Below are 12,612 nucleotides of genomic sequence, written 5' to 3' on the forward strand. Positions count from 1 at the left end.
TTTGGACGTTCTTGCTGCTCTGGCCTCCCTTCCTTTCCATGCATCACCTCGGGCTCCTCGGTGGCAGCCCCTTCTCAAGTGCATCCTGCCCGATAAAGAAGTGACGTGTCCTGAGCGAGGGCTCCTCTTCGCCCTTGAAGCTGGAGCCGCGGGGATGAGGGCTTTGGTGGTTTGAGGCTCTTCTTGGTTCATACGGTGCGGGCGGAGCCAGGGAGACGGGCTGGTTGTTGTCACCAGAGCCCTAACAACACCAAGAGGCCACGGGGCTTGGTTTGCCGCAGGACGGCGTGGCTAGCAGTGGAGGCGGAAATCCTCCTGTAAACAGCACCTGCCGCTGCCTCTTTTCTTCCCAGGAATAACCTGAGCCAGTGGGAGAAGGTGATTCGAGGGGAGGAGAGCGCCGTGTGGATCTCGAACCCCCAGGAGGCCCAGGGGACCGCTGAGAGCTGCCTGTGAGGACGGCGCTGCTCCCCAGCCGCGGTGAGCTGCTGCGCCTCGAGGCTTCATCCTGCTTCTCTGACTTTTCGCCCTTTTATTTTTTTTGGAGGGGGGAACCTACACCTGGTGACAGGGATGCAAACCTCTACCAGAAGGCACCGCCGAGTCAGTGTGCCCCGCAGCGGCCCCCGCCCGCCCTGTGACGCAGCGCAGCCATCGGCAGGACCGGCCCGCCGGCGGCCCGCTGTCCCCGCGGCCCGCCTGCCACGAGCGCCGGCCTGCCCTCCCGGGCTGAGTGCTGAGGCCGTAAAGCGACGAACAGGTCTTCGGGGGGTGCTGCCCACTGTGTCCTTCTCGTGAGGGTAAATCGGTACTATTATGATGTTGTACTTTGGCTGTGACTCCAGTGTTGCTCTGATGTTGTTGGTCATAAATAGGAACTTTTACACATTGCTATTGTGGGTGTTCACGCGTGACCTACTTGTAACTAGTGTGACTTGTCGCAGACGGCCTCGGACGGGTGACGTCGAGGTTACAGAGTGAGAGGGGTCCCTCTGCAGTCAGTGACGGAGGGAGACTCTGGTTTCAGAGCCTCGTGAATTTACAGCAGGTGGGCTACAGTGTATTCTTTAAGTTTATCCTAAAGGGCTTAGCTGAATAAATTTAACACTAAAAGAAGTAGATTTTCTATCCTCTTGAGAAGAGATGCAGCATTCATCATAACATCTCTCAGAACTCCGAGTGTCAGTTCAAAAGATGTCACAGAATGGATTTTTATTTTTTTTTTTCTTGATCATCGTCTTGGCATTTCCTAAACCCTTTACATAAAGAACAAAATAAAAGCAAGGCATACAAATTTTTTTTTTCCAATGGTCAAGTCAGATGGATGTAAAACTGTGAGTTTTATTAATGATTCCTTTATGTGTTCCCTTGATGTCATTTGTAAGAGTTTAGGCTCACATTCAAAATGAAAGGTTTATTCTACAAATTACTTAATTAAAAGTCCATACGTTTCTCTTAAAATCTGAGTAAACCCTAACACGGAAGCCGTCGGTACTTTGACCGTGACTGGCTGCGCTCGCTCCCGTTGTTCCCTTTCTTTGTGCTGCGGGACCATCATCCGAGAGCGCCCTGCCCACGACGGGGCCGGGGCCGGGGCGGGGGGCAGTGCCATTGCGTCCGCACTCGCCTCTTGTCTCTGCTCAAGAGCAGACATCCGAGCAGAATCCTGTTTCTGCAGAGTTTCTTCCGTGTGATTTTCGGTAGGCTGACACTACTCCGCAATGTACCTGTTTCAGAAGAGCATACAGAGTTCTAGCCGGGCCCCTCCCTGCAAGGGCTGTAAGCCAGTCGCTCCTGGTGCATATTAACACTTCAAGGATTTTTAGCACAAGGACGTGCTCACCTCGTGCTCACCTCGGAAGCTGTGCTCAGTCCTAACCTGGAGGAATTAGAGTCTCAAGAAGGAATATAGGCTTCCCCACTTTCTCGTAGCAGGAAACTGGAATATTGCTTTTAATTAAATAAAATCTTAAACATATTCTTTTATGTAGCCAATCCTGCACACCTGGTTGTTCATATGAGCTTGGTTTTTGCTAAAAATATCAAATCAGATACTTCTACAATGTGGTTTATTTGTGTCATAGCAGAGTTAGCTCTACATAAACATTGTTCTTATTTTAAAAGTAACACTATGTGTTCAGTTTTCTTAAGGGCTTCTGAAAGCTGCATCTCTCCCTGCGTGGAGCTCCGTTTGCTATTGTAATTTTACGATATGAAGGAAAATGAAATAAAAGACAGGATACCACTGTGGCTGTGCACTTATCTGTGCGTGCAGCTACACACATGTACACAGACACACGCATGTGTGTCTGAGAGAGAAAGGGAGAGAGATCCGAACACACCTTTGAAAGATAAAAATCAGCCCCATTCTTCAAAAGCTGATTTTTTCATGTTGGCAAATACATATCGTTTAATGGAGAATTGACCAGAAAATGTCCTTTTTTGGTGTTAGTGTATTCATGGAATTGATTCTAAAAAAGTGCGTACAACCAAACTTTCTACCCAAATTTATGACGCTGGACCCACTGAATTCAACTCTAATTACGAAAGTTACTTTAGTCATTTAACTGAACCTGGAGCCTGAATTGCTGGGGGAGGGGAGACCATTTAAGACTGTTGTTTAATTAAAGGGATTTTAAAAGAATGCATGAATTCTGCTTCTTGATCTGGAACACTGTCATAGGGGAGGGAATCCTACGGCTACTTTTGCATTTTAAGGTGGTTATTCTGACACGATTCTTGGGGAAAGTTGTCTGATTCTGACACAGCCAGCTGTGTTTTATGCGGCCTGTGCTTTGAACAGTCGTTTCGCAAAGAAACGTGTATGGATTTATTGGTCGGTTGATTTCTCATGAAATACTGCCTTAATAGAAGCAGAGTTTGAACAGAGAGCTGTGTTCTAATGTAAACTGTTAATCCTGCTTTTACCATGTGTGAGACTGACTTAGGAAGCAGAGATTCAGCTAAAATGAATGGGCCCAGCATGCAGTGATGTGTGGCAACAGTCTGATTTGGAAAACGCACAGTTGGGAGGATTTTGTATCTTGGCAGATTTATTTAGCAGATACACTTTTGAGTTCTGTTTCGTCTTCTCCCCAGATCTTCTCTTTAAAGGGCAGATGGTTTTATCACCAAAAGTTTCGATGAGTCTCTCATTAAGGTGGTATTTTATATTGGGCCAAAGTTTCCCTGTTCAATCTGAATTCGGTAACCAGCTGTGAGTACGTGTAGAATGTCTGATTGACGGTATTTTTTTAATTGGTTGTGCTGATTTATAATAGATACAGTTTTATCATCAAATGCAATTCTTCCATTATCTTTCCAGAGATAGCGAATATATTTTTTAACTAGAAATTTTCTTGGAAATGCATGCTAACAACAACATGAACTATTGAATTTGGGCAGTGGAATAAAATTCTAAAAAAAAAAAATGCAAGCATCTGATTAATTAATAGTTGATTGTGAATTAATTACACAGAAAATCTTACACAAATGCAATGGATGTGGAAAGTAATTCTCAAAAATGGCCCTTTTACTAAGGCAGGAATTGTGGTCCATTTCCCAGCTTTAGTTATTTCTGCGAAGCACGTGAGGAACCAATCTTGGAAGAGAGGTGAAGTTTTGAAGTATTTAAGACACAGTTACCCTCCATCCTGACTCTCCTCTTGATGGAAAAGCCCCTGTGCAGATGAGTTCAGTGCTGCACGAAGTGACTTGTTCTCACAGCAACAAAACAGACTCATTCAGAACTAGAGTTGCTCAGTGTAGGTTTCCTCTTTTAGCATGCTTTTTAGATTTTTTGTCCTCTTTACTTGGTGCACTCAATCTCAGTGAGTTTTGCTTTGCTGGTGTATCCAAGCACACAAGCACACACGCACACACTTGTACGCGATGCACAGAGACGCACAAATCCTTAGCTTCCTGAATTCCTTAGTAGATTTAGTTTTGAGTATTACGTTTCCAGTCTTTTAACTCAAAAGTAAGGTTTGAGCTTTAATAATTAGGACTAAATTATTCACCATGCCTTGGCCTGAGCCTTTATTTTAAATAATTGTAATTTTAATTCTTTCATATTTTCCTTGTTTTGCTTTCTTGCTTAACTGTAATTAAAAACATTTAAAGGGACACATCCATGGTTACTTTTATCAAGTTGGAGGAATTGGGGCCATTCTCTCCTTGTCAGGTTTCTGCCTTCTATTTTCTCTCATTCACATACACCCTCATGACCACAACCCGGGAACTGTTCAGACTCAGTCTTTTTTTGGCAAGACCTTCCAAGAACTGTGACACTGATTGTGGTGTGATTCTGTGGGGTTTTTCAGGTACCGATGCATGATGTAGATTTTGAAAATCCCTTCTGTCTTTATGTATTTCAAATGCATTTGCTTTCTACCCTTGCTGATTTTATTCAGGGTTTAATTCTTTAGAGATGTATTCATTTAGTCACATTAGTACATCCCTTCTATTGCAAGTGTTAGTCTGATTTTAAAATCACTGTAGATGTAAATTAGCCGAGTGCTGTCAGGGCTCATTTGCCCTGCTCGTCTGGACCACATGGCTGCAGTATTTTTGCCTCCGCAAAAGCTTTTATCCTGATACACATTTTGCCAGTTTATTTAAACACATGTTTAAGTTAGTGATACCCAATGCAGTACCTACACTTTTTGTTTTTTGTCTTTTTTTTTTTTCCTGGATGTTTTGGTTGTTTCAAGCATTAGATGCAGTTATGTGATGTTGAAAACAGCAAAAGAAAGAAAAACATTACCAAGGGGTCCCAGTTCTAAATTAAAAAGATGGGACAAAATGAAGGAGATCAACGTTTTCCAAGAAACACGTTTGAAATCCAAAGCAGCATTGCTACCTTCACCCAAACCCAAGCTGCTTCTTCCTCCAGCCAGCAGTGGGCGCCAGCGCTGCTTCCTCCCTGCAGACATGACGCTCCCAGAGTGTCTGCTGGGTGCAGATCTGTGTCACCCAAGGACCCAGGCGGAAGCTCACAGCCGAATCAAGCTTGCCGAGTAGAGACGTCGGTTTACACCCATCAAGTTTCAACTAATATTTTTCAGGAACTGTACATTTGCTGAAGTTTAAATGGAAAGTTTTATTCCTATTGCAAGTTAAGTTTTAAAAGTGTGTTATCAGGTCCTCTCGGCCACCAGAATATCATCAGGTCACCTGCGCTGCAACTTTTCTTTCTTCCTTTAGTCACCGGTCCTGCGCCGGGTCTCAGACAGCCTCGGGGAGTGACGGATGGGAAGACTGTTTTCCGTACGGTCTGCTGCATGGTGTATCTGCTCCCTGTTCATCTCGTGCACACACTGAGTGTAGAGCAGATTGCACTGTAGAAGGTTTCTGTGCAAAGTCCCTACCCACTCACCAGACCCAGCCAGTGACCGGTTTGCAAAAAAAAAAAGTGTGTGCCCCAAACACTGTGAAACAGTTACCAAAATTTGTAGAAATGCAGCATCTTGAGTCTTTCTGAGAAGAAAAGGTGACTTTATTTTACGAGTCCACGTGAACGAGAGAGAGCCTCCACCCCTCCTAGCTGAGGCGGCTGGGGGCTTGCTGGTGACCGTCTCCTCACTGCCCAGAAGCTGCCGCAGTGAGAGACGGTGGCGAGCTGGCAGAAGTACAAGGTTCACCCGCAGCCGATTTGTGGAGTCCCTGGATCCGTATCCAAAGTTTTCATGGGTTTTGTCTTGGAAGGAGAAAGAATTTCAAGTTTAACGATACCCAGCTTCATTACAGTTCATGCGCGATCAGTTTAAAAATATTTTACAGGTATGACATATAAAAACTTTGTAAAATGCACAAGTGCAATAACTTAAAGGGGTCTTAACTTTGCATTTATAAATTATAAATATTGTACATGTGTGTAATTTTTTCATGTATTCTTTTGTGGTCTTTGTATTTAAAAGAAACCTTTACCGTTACGTTTGTATAATACAACAGTAATCACTTATCATAACCCAGGCAAGTTGTAAATAAATTCAGAATCCAGCCAGTCTGTATACACATGTGGGTGATACACTGCACAGTCTTTGTTTTATGTACATGCTTAGAGCGGCAAGGAACCTTTTGTCGATATGTAACTATACGTTGAAAGTATATATATATGTATGATACATGAAATCTATTTAGAGATGCTCATAATTTTAAAGGCTGTCCTTTGGTGTGAGTAACTGAATACAGAGTTTTTAAAATACCACCTTTCACGCTTATCATTTGTTCTCATCTGTGGGGAAGGGAAGAGATTTCGTGCGGGAAGGAGGGACAGCGGATTTGTAAGAGTTCATGTACAGACGCTCCAGGCCTTGTTTGCACACGAGACCCCAAGTTCACATCGGGGCCATGCAATGTGTTTGCTGCAGCCATTTTCTAGCAGAGAAGATGAGATGACATAAAATGTTAAGTTTTAGAAGGTGATTTATTCACGCCATTGTATAATTTGAAAGGTTGAAAGACTACCTGGGGCAAGTGTGGTCTTTTAGAAAGTCTGCTTCAGATAACACAGCTCAGAACCCTGAAACAGCCCCCCTGCCGGCAGGGTCCCAGGAACGGGCCACGTGCCCGCGGCTGAGGGCGGGAAGGGCCCCCCGGGCAGGCCTGTTCACGGGTAAGTGTGGGGATGCTTTCTGCTGGTGAAGAAGACGTTCTAGGCCGGCCTTCACATAATCTTTAATAAACTGTGATGAGTATCCCCAGGGCTTCATCTTCAAAGCACTGCTAAAAGAAACTATTATTGGGCTGTCTCTGCTCGCCGATACTGTGGGCAGGCAAGCGACAGATCCTGGGGGCCAGAGCGCTGAAGGCGAATTGTATCCCGGGACCCTCCCCGACCGCAAAGGTATCAGAGGTGCACGTGGGAGTCAATAAATGTTTACTGCAGTGCGGATCTGTTAGATTGTTCAAGACGGGCGTCCGTGGCCTTCTTAGCTAGACGAACGGGTAGAGAGACCTTAAAATGGAATTTTGCACCCCAAACCCTCACTCATGAACGCTCTCCGAATTCCCAGCCCAGCACCTGCTGTAGACAGGATTTTTTATTAAATATTCATTTCCTGTGCGACTGGATAAAATGTTCACTGAGTTAAAAATAAATTTCATGAGCTAATAGATCCAGAAACTTCTTTGGTAACTGGGGGGCAGTTGGGTGCATCTGGTCCAAATTTGAATCCTTATCTTCAGTTTTCCATCAGCCTTAACTGTCAGCAAGAGCTGTGAGGAGAGGACCACTTCCCCGTCACATCTGTTTCCTGATGCAAAAGGAGCCCTAAAGAAGCGACACTTAGCAAACAGACATTTCCCCAGCAAGGGCGCCTGGGCTGCTGGCGCGTGAGGGGGGAGGGCGGGCAGCTGGGGCTGCAGGCAGGACGGGGGTCGGCACAGGTGGGGTCTGACGGCTCCTCTCCCGGGCGCCTTCGGCCCCTTTGCCCTGACTCCCTGTGCCCTCGCTCCTTCCTGTGACGACTGTCTTCAGAGGTAGAGTTCCGGGGGCCATGAAGGTGAAACTACACACTTAACTACACCTGCTGAACGAGAGCATTGTTTAAATCTTCCAAATCGTACACGGCTGATGCTGTTCTCACGAGAGGGGTCCCAGATGATGGAACAGAAACCGACAGAAGCTTGTTCCGGCTGGGTCTCCGCCTCTCCTACACACACACACACACACACACACACACACACACACACACCCGCCACCCCCACCTGACCCCGTAGAATACAAAGGAAGCCCCCTGCCCACGCACAACAGGTTAGGGTTTCCCTTGATTGGTGTTGAGGGGAGAAAGAAAAGTGACTGGAACCTAAGACCAGGCATTTATTTGAACATCAACTTCCAAATGTATATTTGCTAATTGGATGTATTCGGATAGCGTCGGCCTCTTTGATGTCTGTGTTATTAACTAGGGAGAACTCTCGCTCAGAGTGAGATTCTTACAGCATGGTAAATGCTCTGTCATTAGAAAAAGAGTCAAACACTCTAACATACATTATGACATTAACACGCCCAGAGAATAACGTTTACCTGCTCAACCTTGCATGAACTAAAGGAGCCATGCGTCAAAACACCTATTTGCTAAGCCCTTGACTCTGCTGATTCACAGGTGTGAATCTCATCGAGACAGCCCCTCCCACACGCACTGAGCCTGCTGTCTGTTCAGCCAAGCACCTGGCGCCCGCAGCGCTGTCACTGACACAGAACATCACCGTCACACTCGGACGATGCTGCCTTCTGTCCAGGCACTGACCGTTATCCATAAAAAGTTCTCCAGCTCACCGAGTCCCCCTTAGGTATCTGCTGTCTATATTTGCGTTGCCTTCTGCTTTGGTTGGGCTCTTCTGCCTTCCTCCAAGATGCTCTGCAAATTCCAGCTGCCGGCAACCCTGCTCCAGAGGGTCTGGCCAGTGGTGCTGCTGCCAGGGCGCTCGGCCAGTTTGCGGTCATTTCCTCGCTGTGGTGAGTTGTTTCCTCAGGTCTGGCTCTGCTCCAGACCCCAGGCATCCGGCCATAAATGAAAGCAGGAGAAATACCGCTTTCAAGGAGTGCATAGTCAAGTATGGAAAGACAGGGGGTGAAAAGCAAGCCAGTACGTACATCGCTTGTCAGATGGGGACACCTGGATGAAGAGAAACAGGGCAGGAGGTAAGGGACAAAGAGATAGACAGAGGTGGACATCTCTAATGAGACAGCATGTTAGCAGGTCCCAGATCAAAGTGACCTTGGGGTAGGTAATGATTTCTTAGATGTGACACAAAAACTATCAGTGACCAAAAAAATAGATAAAACCCCTTACAACTAAACAATAAGATGACCATCCAATGTAAAAACAGACAGAGGAATGGAAGAGACATTTCTCCAAAGAAGATACACAAATGGCCAATGAGCATGTGAAAAGGTGTTCAACATCATTCGACATTAGGGAAACACAAACCACACCCCAAACAGCACACCAAGTCGTATCACTGCAATGGCTAAAACAAAAGAGACAGGTAACAAGTTTTTGGCAAAGATGTGGAGAAATTGCTGCTACAACATGTTGTTTTTGGGATTGTGAATTAGTGCCATCACTTTGGATAACAGTTTAACTTTGAGTTTCCACATAACCCAGCTGTTCCTCCCCTGGTTCCATGTTCAAAATAAAAACACATTCACACAATACCTTGCACACAAGTGTTCACAGCAGCATGGCCCATAATATTCAGAAAGTGGAGACAAACCACATGTCTCTCAACTGATGAGTGGATACCCAAAGGTGGTCCATACCGTCAGTGGAATATTACTCAGTCGTGAAAAGGAATGAGGCAGGAACACAGACTACCTACCACACGGATGAGACCTTGAGAACATTACGTTAAGTGAAAGAAGCCAGTCATAAAAGACCACATATAGTATGACTTCATTTATATAAAATGTTCAGAGCAGGCAAATTCATAGACACAGAAAAACAGATTAGTGGTTGCCAGGGGCTGGGGGAGATGAGGATGGAGAGTGACTGCTAGTGTGGAGGGGCTTCTGTGATAACAACAACAAAAAACGGTCTTCAAAATGGACAGTGGGGCTGCCTGCACAACTCTGTGAACACACCATAAACCACCAAATTGTGAATACACAATTTGTCTTTCTCTGACTTACTTCACTTAGAATGACAATCTCCAGGTCCATTCACGTTGCTGCAAATGGCATTATTTCATTCTTTTTATGGCTGAGTAGTGTTCCATTGTATAAATACACCGCAGCTTCCTTCTCCAGTCATCTGTTGATGGACGTTTAGGTTGTTTCCATGTCTTGGCTGTTGTAAATACTGCTGCTATGAACATTGTGGTGCATGTGTCTTTTGGAATTACAGTTTCCTCTGGATATACGCCCAGGAGTGGGATTGCTGGATCACAGAGTAAACCCAGATGGCGTGTTTATGAGGAGAAACCCAGGTGGGAGAACAAGTGGGCAGTGTGCTATCAGCCCCAGAAAAGAAAGCACAGAGACGTCGCGCGTGTGTCTCCCTGTCTGTGCGCAGACCCGCCCGAGGGACGTGTGAAACGGGGCGTGGTTTGTCTTTGATGAGAGCACCTTGAGACTCCGGGGCCGTTGTGCCAGGTTTTCACTGCCCACTGTCCCTCACTTGACGCCTTCAGTTCTGGGAAACCAGTGTTGGGTTAAAAGCTGTTACATCAAAATTATTTTCATTATTTTTACTGAGGAATCATAGCTTCCTCCATCCTGAACCAAGACAGCAATTTGCACAGTTGAAAAAACATTTTAATGAAACATTGGAAACAATTTTAGACAAGTAGTAAACAACGGTTTGAAAGTAAAGAAATGCCATTTTATGTACAAAGGGAAAGTAATGAAGGTTTATTTTACTTTCCAGAAGAGGAAGAGGCCACGTGAGGAGGAGGTGGGGGCGGCTGTGAAGTGTCTCCTGGGGATGGTGGGTTCTCTCTGCACCATTTTCTTCATCCATGTTCCAACCATGTTGGGTCTTGCAGTTACTTGGCCCTCAAACACCGTTTAAACATAAAGGGACACTGCGGAAAAAGCGCCGTTAGGGCCAAGTCAGGGCTCCGCGTGGCGCGGTCTGAGGGTGGTGGCGGCAGCTGCGCCCGGACCCACGTCGCAGGGGCCCCGCTGAGGCCGCGCTCCGCCGCCGCCGCTTCCCGCGCGGTCCGCGGGCCCGGGCGCTGTCCCTGCGATGCTCCCTGACGACAACCTGCGCGTCAGGCACGTGCGGAGCGGGTGCCTGTGCCTCAGAGAGATGTGGGGTCACAGCAAAGGCTGCTTTTATATTTTTCTACGATTGGGAAAATGACAGCAGGTTTGTTTCCTGATGGAAATGTTCCATCAGATGGAGGGAGGGAAAGCGGGAGGACAGGGGGGCACAGAGGGATGGAGGGCGACTCCCCAGTGGGGCGCGGACCCCGAAAACGTCAGCGGGCAAGGCAGCACACGACCGTGGCCTTTGACCATTAATGGACGGGGACTCTGCTTCCGCTGCGTCAGGAGGGGCTGCGAACTGGAGCGGAGTTACAGACGGCCGTCGTTGCGGTGGGTAGATCCGGAGACGCCGCTCTTGACAGTCACCACTGCCCTGTCCACTGTCTCCAATACCAGGAGCACAGTTATCCTTCTCGGATGGAAATGTGTGTCTCTCTCTCTTGTAACGTCTTCCAACAGCTCCTGGCTGTCTGCAGGACCGAACCGAGACTCCCGCCTGCCCACCCTGCGCACCCGGGCTCTCGGCATCTCCGAGTTCCAGGTCTTACCCCCAGACTGGTAAGTAATTTCCATCCACCTGAAGTTCCCTAAACGCATCTCTGTTTCACGCCTCCAGAGCTGAAAAGGCACGAAGATACTTGAAAAGTCTTTCAACTTTGTCCACTTTTGCACAACAAATTCTAATAGCTGGAAAAGCGGTAACTGAAAATGTTTATTTTTGACCATGACCTTTCCAACCCACTAGCTATTCTGACCAACCGTGGGCTCACGCAGCGGGGGCGCTTCAGCGTGGGGTCCGCCGACCCACCCCCTCCCCTGCGCCGCTGTCGTCCTGTTTCCGGGCGGCTCACCTCACGGCATCTTACCCCTAAACTGTCGGTCTCCTCTCCACTCAGCATCTTCAGGGAATAAATCGTGCCTTTCTGCAGTCTTGGCAAAGTGACAGGAGCAGGCGATCCTTCCTTTTCTTTCTGGACGCGGCTAGGATGCAGGGATGCGCGGACAAAAGGAGGAGCTGGGATGAGAGAGGGTTAAGGTGTGCTCCAGCGCCACCTAGAGCTGAACAGCAGAACAGCACGGCGTTAATGGAAACACCTGCAGACGCAGTTCGCGGGGGAGCGGTTCTCTGTGGGTCCCACGCAGAGGTCTGATCTTCAGGAAGAGCCGTGTAGTTTGGGCAGATCAATTCACTGCGCTCAAAACGTAACACTTAAATATGTTTCTGCCTCAAACACTTTGTTGAACTATTTAGCAATCGGAGAGCCGCAGGTGGACGTTTAATTCTTGATATTGATTTGGCCATCGACTTCCTGATTTTAGTGTGTAAGGGGTGGATTAATTTACTGCACACGTGTCCGTAAGTATTGACTTGGGAGGAACTTGGGTCTTGGGAACAAATGCATTGTTTTCTTTCTGATCCGAACTAAGACTGCGTTTCCAGGTATAATGAACAAAAACCGTTCTTGTGCCAACGAGCAGGGTGAGGGTGGCACTGGCTAAACCCTGGGGAGACCTCCTGCCCGGGGCCACACCTCCCCGGCTGTCCTGTCTTGACCATAGTCACGGAGCCCTGTCCCCTCAGCCCGCCTGTGGAGGGAGAGGGGAGCACCTCTGTCACCTGCCTGCCCGCTGGTGCAGAGTAGAAATGAAGGAATGTTCTGTGTAAAATAAGCAGCAGTTTAGCTGAATCACTAAGCAGTTATGGGCAGAAGGCTCATCATCCCATCTCCAATAGCTGGTCGTATAAAAGCCTGGACGGCCACATGTGGGATCCTGATTAATAATTAACCAAGGGTGGGAAGGGATCCTTTTCTTTCCTGGATCAGTGCTTAGCTATCCTTGTGGGCAGTTCCCTGCCAGCGTTTCTAGTTATGCTCAGATGCCTAAATACTGTG

The 12,612-nt window shown here is 47.2% G+C and overlaps 1 protein-coding gene across 7 annotated transcripts in view; it reads left to right on the plus strand.

Annotated features, from left to right (window-relative positions):
- PDE10A (phosphodiesterase 10A) overlaps positions 1-665 on the plus strand; it is a 531,531-nt gene extending 530,866 nt beyond the window's left edge. For 4 of the 7 annotated variants that reach the window (XM_031456668.2, XM_064486483.1, XM_031456669.2 and 1 more), the window contains one exon: positions 354-663. In XM_031456668.2, coding sequence (XP_031312528.1) covers positions 354-456 — 103 coding nt within the window. In that variant the 3' untranslated portion in view covers positions 457-663. Of the gene's footprint in view, positions 1-353 lie in introns of all 7 variants that reach the window. The other 3 variants (XM_064486482.1, XM_031456666.2, XM_010976735.3) reach the window with 2 other exon arrangements.
- Positions 666-12,612: the final 11,947 nt, after the last annotated feature.

The sequence above is a fragment of the Camelus dromedarius genome, chromosome 6 (genome assembly GCF_036321535.1).
Source record: "Camelus dromedarius isolate mCamDro1 chromosome 6, mCamDro1.pat, whole genome shotgun sequence".
NCBI classification, from domain to species: domain Eukaryota; kingdom Metazoa; phylum Chordata; class Mammalia; order Artiodactyla; family Camelidae; genus Camelus; species Camelus dromedarius.